This window comes from Anopheles moucheti, chromosome 2 (assembly GCF_943734755.1).
Source record: "Anopheles moucheti chromosome 2, idAnoMoucSN_F20_07, whole genome shotgun sequence".
NCBI lineage: Eukaryota > Metazoa > Arthropoda > Insecta > Diptera > Culicidae > Anopheles > Anopheles moucheti.
This window is the reverse complement of record NC_069140.1, coordinates 50495324-50507118: the sequence shown is the minus strand read 5'-3', so window position 1 is coordinate 50507118 and position 11795 is coordinate 50495324. Positions and strand designations below refer to the sequence as shown.

The 11795-nt window shown below is 51.7% G+C and overlaps 2 protein-coding genes across 2 annotated transcripts; both read left to right on the top strand.

The window, feature by feature from the left end:
* The first annotated feature begins 254 nt into the window (after positions 1–254).
* LOC128298670 (C-type lectin domain family 4 member K-like) lies at positions 255–847 on the top strand. Its single transcript, XM_053034439.1, has 2 exons — positions 255–370; positions 456–847. Exons 1-2 carry the CDS (start codon positions 307–309, stop codon positions 845–847), a joined length of 456 nt encoding a protein of 151 aa, XP_052890399.1. The 5' UTR covers positions 255–306.
* Positions 848–2284: 1437 nt separating this feature from the next.
* Positions 2285–2877, top strand: LOC128310221 (C-type lectin domain family 4 member K-like). The gene is made up of 2 exons (XM_053046812.1): positions 2285–2400; positions 2486–2877. The coding sequence occupies exons 1-2, from the start codon at positions 2337–2339 to the stop codon at positions 2875–2877; spliced, it is 456 nt and encodes a 151-aa protein (XP_052902772.1). The 5' UTR covers positions 2285–2336.
* The last annotated feature ends 8918 nt before the right edge of the window (positions 2878–11795 follow it).

Sequence of the window (11795 nt, the reverse complement as noted above, 5' to 3'; positions counted from 1 at the left end):
TTCTGTTAGGCAGCGGTTGGAGCAAACATTTGAGCAGGTGCTTTAATTGTGAAAACATTTTTGAAGTAAAGTCTAACAGCTGGTTTTAGATCTGCGTCATTATCGGATAATACGAAAATATTATTACAAGCATCCGACGTACCACACGAACATCAAGTTGACACGTATGCTACGGTTTGAACCATCTGAGTCAACGGAAGATCTTCGAGTCCTGGAAACAGAGTGCGATAAACGAGTATAAATAGCGTCTGAGAAGCGATCCTCAATCACAGTTCGCTGCAGCATCGCTTCATCAGAGACAACAACATGTCGTTCAAGACTTTCTTCCTATCGCTGTGCGTGGTGGTGGCCGCATTCAATTGCATTGAAGGTGAGTGAGGGCGAGGACAGTGAGTTATGGGGAAAGTATGACATCTTCTAATGCCACCATTCCAATTCTATGTTGTCCTGTGCAGCCAAAACGAAGTACATCGTTTTCACCAAAAGCGCCTCGTTTTTCGAGGCGTGGCAAGACTGCAATTACTACAATGGATATTTGGCATCCATTCGGTCATCATCCGAGCAAAGGCTAGTTGAACAAGCAATGGCCACAACTGACAATCCCAATGGCATATATTTCATTGGAGGAACTGACCTCGGCCGTGATGGTCGATGGATGTGGATTGGCACGAACAGTCTGTTGAAGAGCAACGACTACCGGAACTTCTATCCAGGAGAGCCTAACAATCTCGGAGGCAACCAGCACTGTCTGACGGTCGGAAACTGGGGAGCAGAGAACCGTGGTAAATGGGATGATCAGGTGTGCTCAAAGATAGTAGATGGATATGTGTGCGCATTCGAAGTTTAATAAAACAAGAAGGGTAAAAAGTTAAAACTGTGACTTGTAGTTACCACATTCGTCGATGATGGTAAACCCTACTCAACTGTGTGATAAGAAAAGAAAGAAAAAAGACAATCTCTGAAATATGCTACAACTTACTTAAGGGATCTTTTCGAAAGCAAAAGAGCATTTCGTGAAACCGTGGAAAGAAATAATGACACTATCAGCTGGCTGCGATAATCTTCACGAACCAGATTTATACTTCGGATCGTAATAACAAAAGTTCAACAAATCATTGGGACTGATTGTAATAATAGCTTCAAGAGTCTCTCTGTGTCTGTGAAGAGACCCCATTTGTGTGATATCTTTGTTTTGTCGCTGGGTCCGACCCACCATGGACTTCGTCGCTGTTGCTTGGGCTCTCCCATGCTTGACTGCGAAGGTCAGAGAAAAGAGAGTCCAACGAACATCGTCTCGAGTAACTATTCACTGTTAGGGCAGTCTCGGAAAGTCTCGGCGATGTATTTGGTAGCGGCGCCTTTTCCACACGACAGGATGAGTACACAATCCCATTCGAACTTAAATCTTATGATTTTGAAACATATCACAAAATTCCGCAATCTGTTGATAGCTCCTTAAAAGTTAACCAAGTCGTTCGATGATCCGCCGAAATGGTGTCAAACTCCGTTGAGTGGGAAGATCTCCTACTTTCCACCGAAGGCTTGACTCACACACCATGCAACACCATTCAATTTCTTGTTTCAACACCGTCGAAATAGACGAAAATGGGGTCCTCCTAGCAGGAAAGAACATACATTTTTATTCACGCCTGGATCAGATGGAAAACCATCCAGTGTCCTGAAAAGCTGTTGTTCCAATTCTGTAGCGTCTATTTTTGCGATCGATCAGACCGCCTGAATTTATTAGATTGTATTAGTAGATCATCATCTGTCAAAGAGATGTGAACGATGAACAAGCATATGGAACATTTCTTCGGAGGTAAATTGTAAATTATGCCGAACACGTACCAACAGTAAAGAAGGGTGAATCGTTTTCCACATCATCATAAGAGAAACGCTTATCGTAATTAGTGATCTCGGCATAATGCATATCGAAGTGGAGTGCGGTAAGGAAAGAATTAGAGCAGTTCTACTTTAAACAAGTGTCATTTATACGCGAATGACGTCAACCAAATGCAGTTTCTAGATATTTCTGTTAGGCAGCGGTTGGAGCAAATACTTGAACAGGTGCTTTCATTGTGAAAACATTTCTGAAGTAAAGTCTAACAGCTGGTTTTAGATCTGCGTCATTATCGTATAATACGAAAATATTATTACAAGCATCCGACGTACCACACAAACATCAAGTTGACACGTATGCTACGGTTTGAACCATCTGAGTCAACGGAAGATCTTCGAGTCCTGGATACAGAGTGCGATAAACGAGTATAAATAGCGTCTGAGAAGCGATCCTCAATCACAGTTCGCTGCAGCATCGCTTCATCAGAGACAACAACATGTCGTTCAAGACTTTCTTCCTATCGCTGTGCGTGGTTGTGGCCGCATTCAATTGCATTGAAGGTGAGTGATGGCGAGGACAGTGAGTTATGGGGAAAGTATGACATCTTCCATTGCCACCATTCCAATTCTATGTTGTCCTGCGCAGCCGAAAAGACCTTCACCGTTTTCACCAAAAGGACCTCGTTTTTCGAGGCGTGGCAAGACTGCAATTCCTACAATGGATATTTGGCATCCATTCGGTCATCAACCGAGCAAAGTCTAGTGGAACAAGCTATGGCCAAAACTGGCAATCCCAATGGCATATATTTCATTGGAGGAACTGACCTCGGCCGTGATGGTCGATGGATGTGGATTGGCACGAACAGTCTGTTGAAGAGCAACGACTACCGGAACTTCTATCCAGGAGAGCCTAACAATCTCGGAGGCAACCAGCACTGTCTGACGGTCGGAAACTGGGGAGCAGAGAACCGTGGTAAATGGGATGATCAGGTGTGCTCAAAGATAGTAGATGGATATGTGTGCGCATTCGAAGTTTAATAAAACAACAAGGGTAAAAAGTTAAAACTGTGACTTGTAGTTACCACATTCGTCGATGCTGGTAAACCCTACTCAACAGCGAGATAAGAAAAGAATGAAGAAACACAATCTCTTAAATATGCTACAACTTAGTTTAAGGATCTTTTCGAAAGCAAAAGAGCATTTCGTGAAACCGTGGAAAGAAATAATGACACTATCAGCTGGCTGCGATATTCTTCACGAACCAGATTTATACTTCGGAACGTAATAATAAAAGTCCAACAAATCCTTGGGACTCAATACATGAATAGCTTCAAGAGTCTCTCTGTGTATGTGAAGAGACCCCATTTGTGTGATATCTTTGTTTTGTCGCTGGGTCCGACCCACAATGGACTTCGTCGCTGTTGCTTGGGCTCTACCATGCTTGACTGTGATGGTCAGACAGAAGAGAGTCCAACGAACATCGTCTCGAGTAACTATTCACTGTTAGGGCAGTCTCGGAAAGACTCGGTGATGTATTTGGTAGCGGCGCCTTTTCCACAAGACAGGAAGAGTACACAATCGCATCAGCGGCGGATCAAACGGTAGGCGGAGTAGGCGGTCGCCTAGAGCCTCGCCGTGTTTGGGGCCCCAAACAACTTGTGCCGATTGTGCGATTTTTGGAAATTTAGCAGCAGAGTTAATTTATAGCATAACATCTAATTAAAAAGGTAGAAAATTGATCCAAAATATCCTTAGATTTTATATATCCTTGGTTAGTTTATTTTTTTTTATTTGATTATCTATAACGGCCCGGTTACACGGCTTCGCAAGAGAAGTATGCAGTGTATTCAAACTACTTCTTCTTTATCGGCACGACATCTTTAGGATGCGTAAGCCTACCATTTCTAGCTTTTTTTAAAAATTTATTTACCCGTAGGATAGTTAGTGCTGCGTACGGAGGTTTGGTGGTCCTAATGAAATTTTTCCGTGGTCCTGTCTTGTGCAGACCGACTGCGCTACCAATACACCATCTGGCCGCCCCGTGAACCCTTATATGCCCTTTTACTTCAACCTACTCATGTATTCTATGTCTTGAACGGGATTTTTTCATCTGCTCGTAAATGATCCTACCGTTAGATGCTAGAATAGAAACCATGCTTGTTTTCACTTCCACAATATTTGCAAGCTATTGCCATTGCGATACTCGTGGTGTGGTATTGTTTTCTCTCACCGATTGAACCGTGAAAATGTCCTGCTTACGTGTTTCGGAACAGTATTGTGTTTAGTATTTCGATTGTCACAATTTCTGCAAGTTTGCAAGCCGGTAATGATGTTATAAATTACACAATCTGTCAGTATACTACGACATAGCTAGCATTGTCATAGAATATGAATAAAATCATATTTCAATCATTAAAACTCTCTTTTCCGTTTGATATTTCATACCTCATGGTTTTGGAATATCATTTCTGTCTTTCTTGATTATTACTTAATCGAAGCTGGATTGTAGGTCCAGCTTATGTCCACCCATCCCAAACTGTCCAAATACTACATCATATCCCCTTGTAGAATACTGTTCAAACTACATTGTTGTAATCTCGGTCTCATTTGCAACGTTGTTAGACTGAAACTGTTCTAAAATCCATACGATTTAATGAGATCGTCACCGTGAAATCGTTGATCTAACTAAAACAAGAACATGAAAAAAGATACTTGAAGAAATCAAGTATGCATTGATCTAAAAACGATATATCGCGGTCCCGTTTTTTTGCATTGAAAACTCAGTTTATTTGAGAAAAATTAGTGAGTGCTTTGTGGTGTTGTATCCCGATAATTTGCTACTGAATATCAAATTGTGCCTGAAGAGCACATAGTGTGTTTCATACTGATGTAAATGTGCAAGTATAAATGTGACGAAATGATCGCAAGTGTCTTCACAATGACCGACGAGATCGGCCCAGAAATTCTTGGGTTTCTTGACGCACGGACAACCGACCTAAATGTTGGAGCATCAAACTTCATACGCGAAAATCAAGCGAACGATCAAAATTCACATTAATATGTGCAGGGCCACGAGAGTTGACAAATTCGTCGAGTCGAGTAAATTTTTTTTGAAAACTACCAGTTTCTGAATGTATAGTACCAGGAGAGCATCCACGGAAGAGGTAGCACCTGGTACTGCGCCGAAAGGTATGCAATGTGTATACACTAGCTTTGCAACCAATTCTCCGCCGTAAGGTATGCAATGTTTATACACTAACTATGCAACCGATATTCCGCCGTAAGGTATGCAATGTTTATACACTAACTTTTCATACAAACCAGCTGTTTTCAAATTTCCGATACCAGGAGAGCATGTTGTTCAAGAGGTAACATCTTCCATCCCCCTCCCCCCCTTCCCCACCAAGATGGCGACCAAGATGGCGGACAAGATGGCGGCCAAGATGGCGACCAAGATGGCGGCCAAGATGGCGGCCAAGATGGCGGACACAAGATGGCGGCCAAGATGGCGGACAAGATGGTGGACAAGATGGCGGACAAGATGGCGGACAAGATGGCGGCCAAGATGGCGGCCAAGATGGCGGACAAGATGGCGGACAAGATGGCGGCCAAGATGGCGGACAAGATGGCGGTCAAGATGGTGAACAAGATGGCGGCCAAGATGGCGAACAAGATGGCGGCCAAGATGGCGGCCAAGATGGCGGCCAAGATGGCGGACAAGATGGCGGACAAGATGGTGGACAAGATGGCGGACAAGATGGCGGACAAGATGGCGGACAAGATGGCGCACAAGATGGCGGACAAGATGGAGGACAAGATGGCGACCAAGATGGCGGACAAGATGGCGGACACAAGATGGCGGACACAAGATGGCGGACAAGATGGCGGCCAAGATGGCGGACAAGATGGCGGACACAAGATGGCGGCCAAGATGGCGGACAAGATGGCGGACACAAGATGGTGGCCAAGATGGCGGACAAGATGGCGGACACAAGATGGCAGCCAAGATGGCGGACAAGATGGCGGCCAAGATGGCGGACAAGATGGCGGACAAGATGGCGGACTAGATGGTGGCCACGATGGCGGACTAGATGGCGGACTAGATGGTGGCCAAGATGGCGGACAAGATGGCGGACACAAGATGGCAGCCAAGATGGCGGACAAGATGGCGGCCAAGATGGCGGACAAGATGGTGGACAAGATGGCGGACACAAGATGGCGGCCAAGATGGCGGCCAAGATGGCGGACACAAGATGGCGGCCAAGATGGCGGACAAGATGGCGGCCAAGATGGTGGCCAAGATGGCGGCAAGATGGCGGACAAGATGGCGGACACAAGATGGCGGACAAGATGGCGGACAAGATGGCGGCCAAGATGGCGGACAAGATGGCGGACACAAGATGGCGGACAAGATGGCGGACACACGATGGCGGCCAAGATGGCGGACAAGATGGCGGCCAAGATGGCGGACACAAGATGGCGGCCAAGATGGCGGACAAGATGGCGGCCAAGATGGCGGCCAAGATGGTGGACAAGATGGCGGACAAGATGGCGGACACAAGATGGCGGACAAGATGGCGGACAAGATGGCGGACACAAGATGGCGGCCAAGATGGCGGCCAAGATGGCGGACAAGATGGCGGCCATGATGGCGGACAAGATGGCGAACACAAGATGGCCGACAAGATGGCGGACAAGATGGCGGCCAAGATGGCGGCCACGATGGCGGACAAGATGGTGGACAAGATGGTGGACAAAATGGCGGACAAGATGGCGGACAAGATTGCGGACAAGATGGCGGACTAGATGGTGGCCAAGATGGCGGACAAGATGGCGGACAACATGGCGGACAACATGGCGGCCAAGATGGCGGCCAAGATGGCGGACACAAGATGGCGGCCAAGATGGCGGACAAGATGGCGGCCAAGATGGCGGACACAAGATGGCGGCCAAGATGGTGGACAAGATGGCGGCCAAGATGGCGGCCATGATGGCGGCCAAGATGGCGGCCAAGATGGTGGACAAGATGGCGGACAAGATGGCGGACACAAGATGGCGGCCAAGGTGGTGACCAAGATGGCGGACACAAGATGGCGACCAAGATGGCGGACGAGATGGCGGCCAAGATGGCGGCCAAGATGGCGGACAACATGGCGGACACAAGATGGCGGCCAAGATTGCGGCCAAGATGGTGGCCAAGATGGCGGACAAGATGGCGGGCACAAGATGGCGACCAAGATGCCGGACAAGATGGCGGACACAAGATGGCGGACACAAGATGGCAGCCAAGATGGCGGACGAGATGGCGGACACAAGATGGCGGCCAAGATGGCGGCCAAGATGGCGGCCAAGATGGTGGACAAGATGGCGGACAAGATGGCGGACAAGATGGCGGACAAGATGGAGGACAAGATGGCGGACAAGATGGCGGACAAGATGGCGGACAAGATGGCGGACAAGATGGCAGACAAGATGGAGGAAAAGATGGCGGCAAAGATGGCGGCCAAGATGTTGGCCAAGATCGTGGATAAGATGGCGGCCAAGATGGCGGCCAAGATGGCGGACAAGATGGCGCACAAGATGGCGGACAAGATGGAGGACAAGATGGCGGACACAAGATGGCGGACAAGATGGCGGCCAAGATGGCGGACACAAGATGGCAGCCAAGATGGCGGACAAGATGGCGCACAAGATGGCGGACAAGATGGAGGACAAGATGGCGGACACAAGATGGCGGCCAAGATGGCGGCCAAGATGGCGGACAAGATGGCGGACAAGATGGCGGCCAAGATTGCGGCCAAGATGGCGGACAAGATGGCGGACTAGATGGCGGACAAGATGGCGGACAAGATGGCGAACACAAGATGGCCGACAAGATGGCGGACAAGATGGCGGACACAAGATGGCGGCCAAGATGGCGGACAAGATGAAGGACAAGATGGCGGACAAAATGGCGGACAAGATGGCGGACAAGATTGCGGACAACATGGCGGACTAGATGGTGGCCAAGATGGCGGACAAGATGGCGGACAACATAGCGGACAAGATGGCGGACAAGATGGCGGACACAAGATGGTGGACAAGATGGCGGACACAAGATGGCGGCCAAGATGGCGGACAAGATGACGGCCAAGATGGCGGACACAAGATGGCGGCCAAGATGGCGGACAAGATGGCGGCCAAGATGGTGGCCAAGATGGCGGACAAGATGGCGGACAAGATGGCGGACACAAGATGGCGGACAAGATGGCGGCCAAGATGGCGGACAAGATGGCGGACACAAGATGGCAGCCAAGATGGCGGACAAGATGGCGGACACAAGATGGCGGACACAAGATGGTGGCCAAGATGGCGGACAAGATGGCGGCCAAGATGGCGGACACAAGATGGCGGACAACATGGCGGCCAAAATGGCGGCCAAGATGGTGGACAAGATGGCGGACAAGATGGCGGACAAGATGGCGGACAAGATGGCGGACAAGATGGCGGACAAGATGGCGGCCAATATGGCGGCAAAGATGGCGGCCAAGATGGCGGACAAGATGGCGGACAAGATGGCGGACAAGATGGCGAACACGAGATGGCGGACAAGATGGCGAACAAGATGGCGGCCAAGATGGCGGACAAGATGGCGGCCAAGATGGCGGACACAAGATGGCGGCCAAGATGGCGGCCAAGATGGCGGACAAGATGGCGGCCAAGATGGCGGACACAAGATGGCGGCCAAGATGGTGGACAAGATGGCGGCCAAGATGGCGGCCAAGATGGCGGCCAAGATGGCGGCCAAGATGGTGGACAAGATGGCGGACAAGATGGCGGACACAAGATGGCGGCCAAGGTGGTGACCAAGATGGCGGACACAAGATGGCGGCCAAGATGGCGGACGAGATGGCGGCCAAGATGGCGGACAAGATGGCGGACAAGATGGCGGACAAGATGGCAGACAAGATGGTGGACAAGATGGCGGACAAGATGGCGGCCAAGATGGCGGCAAAGATGGCGGCCAAGATGTAGGCCAAGATCGTGGATAAGATGGCGGCCAAGATGGCGGCCAAGATGGCGGACAAGATGGCGCACAAGATGGCGGACAAGATGGAGGACAAGATGGCGACCAAGATGGCGGACAAGATGGCGGACACAAGATGGCGGACACAAGATGGCGGCCAAGATGGCGGACGAGATGGCGGCCAAGATGGCGGACAAGATGGCGGACAAGATGGCGGCCAAGATGGCGGCCAAGATGGCGAACAAGATGGCGGACAAGATGGCGGCCAAGATTGCGGCCAAGATGGCGGCCAAGATGGCGGACAAGATGGCGGGCACAAGATGGCGACCAAGATGGCGGACAAGATGGCGGACACAAGATGGCGGACACAAGATGGCGGCCAAGATGGCGGACGAGATGGCGGACACAAGATGGCGGCCAAGATGGCGGCCAAGATGGCGGACAAGATGGTGGACAAGATGGCGGACAAGATGGCGGACAAGATGGCGGACAAGATGGAGGACAAGATGGCGGACAAGATGGCGGACAAGATGGCGGACACAAGATGGCGGACACAAGATGGCGGCCAAGATGGCGGACGAGATGGCGGACACAAGATGGCGGACAAGATGGCGGCCAAGATGGCGGCCAAGATGGTGGACAAGATGGCGGACAAGATGGCGGACAAGATGGCGGACAAGATGGAGGACAAGATGGCGGACAAGATGGCGGACAAGATGGCAGACAAGATGGAGGACAAGATGGCGGCAAAGATGGCGGCCAAGATGTTGGCCAAGATCGTGGATAAGATGGCGGCCAAGATGGCGGCCAAGATGGCGGTAAAGATGGCGCACAAGATGGCGGACAAGATGGAGGACAAGATGGCGACCAAGATGGCGGACAACATGGCGGACACAAAATGGCGGACACAAGATGGCGGACAAGATGGCGGCCAAGATGGCGGCCAAGATGGCGGAAACAAGATGGCGGACAAGATGGCGGACAAGATGGCGGACACAAGATGGCGGACACAAGATGGTGGCCAAGATGGCGGACAAGATGGCGGACACAAGATGGCAGCCAAGATGGCGGACAAGATGGCGGCCAAGATGGCGGCCAAGATGGCGGACAAGATGGCGGACAAGATGGCGGCCAAGATTGCGGCCAAGATGGCGGACAAGATGGCGGACTAGATGGTGGCCAAGATGGCGGACAAGATGGCGGACAAGATGGCGGACAAGATGGCGAACACAAGATGGCCGACAAGATGGCGGACAAGATGGCGGACACAAGATGGCGGCCAAGATGGCGGCCAAGATGGTGGACAAGATGGCGGCCAAGATGGCGGACACAAGATGGCGGCCAAGATGGCGGACAAGATGGCGGCCAAGATGGTGGCCAAGATGGCGGACAAAATGGCGGACAAGATGGCGGACAAGATGGCGACCAAGATGTTGGCCAAGATCGTGGATAAGATGGCGGCCAAGATGGCGGCCAAGATGGCGGACAAGATGGCGCACAAGATGGCGGCCAAGATGGCGGACAAGATGGCGACCAAGATGGCGGACAAGATGGCGGACACAAGATGGCGGACACAAGATGGCGGCCAAGATGGCGGACGAGATGGCGGACACAAGATGGCGGACAAGATGGCGGCCAAGATGGCGGCCAAGATGGTGGACAAGATGGCGGCCAAGATGGCGGACAAGATGGCGGCCAAGATGGCGGCCAAGATGGCGGACACAAGATGGCGGCCAAGATGGCGGACAAGATGGCGGACAAGATGGCGGACAAGATGGCGGACAAGATGGCGGACACAAGATGGCGGACAAGATGGCGGCCAAGATGGTGGACACAAGATGGCGGCCAAGATGGCGGACAAGATGGCGGACACAAGATGGCGGACACAAAATGGTGGCCAAGATGGCGGACAAGATGGCGGCCAAGATGGCGGACACAAGATGGCGGACAAGATGGCGGCCAAGATGGCGGCCAAGATGGTGGACAAGATGGCGGACAAGATGGCGGACAAGATGGCGGCCAAGATGGCGGCAAAGATGGCGGCCAAGATGGCGGACACAAGATGGCGGCCAAGATGGCGGACAAGAAGGCGGCCAAGATGGCGGCCAAGATGGTGGACAAGATGGCGGACAAGATGGCGGACACAAGATGGCGGACAAGATGGCGGACAAGATGGCGGACACAAGATGGCGGCCAAGATGGCGGCCAAGATGGCGGACAAGATGGCGGCCATGATGGCGGACAAGATGGCGAACACAAGATGGCCGACAAGATGGCGGACAAGATGGCGGCCAAGATGGCGGCCACGATGGCGGACAAGATGGTGGACAAGATGGCGGACAAAATGGCGGACAAGATGGCGGACAAGATTGCGGACAAGATGGCGGACTAGATGGTGGCCAAGATGGCGGACAAGATGGCGGACAACATGGCGGACAACATGGCGTCCAAGATGGCGGCCAAGATGGCGGACACAAGATGGCGGCCAAGATGGCGGACAAGATGGCGGCCAAGATGGCGGACACAAGATGGCGGCCAAGATGGTGGACAAGATGGCGGCCAAGATGGCGGCCATGATGGCGGCCAAGATGGCGGCCAAGATGGTGGACAAGATGGCGGACAAGATGGCGGACACAAGATGGCGGCCAAGGTGGTGACCAAGATGGCGGACACAAGATGGCGACCAAGATGGCGGACGAGATGGCGGCCAAGATGGCGGCCAAGATGGCGGACAACATGGCGGACACAAGATGGTGGCCAAGATTGCGGCCAAGATGGTGGCCAAGATGGCGGACAAGATGGCGGGCACAAGATGGCGACCAAGATGCCGGACAAGATGGCGGACACAAGATGGCAGCCAAGATGGCGGACGAGATGGCGGACACAAGATGGCGGCCAAGATGGCGGCCAAGATGGCGGCCAAGATGGTGGACAAGATGGCGGACAAGAT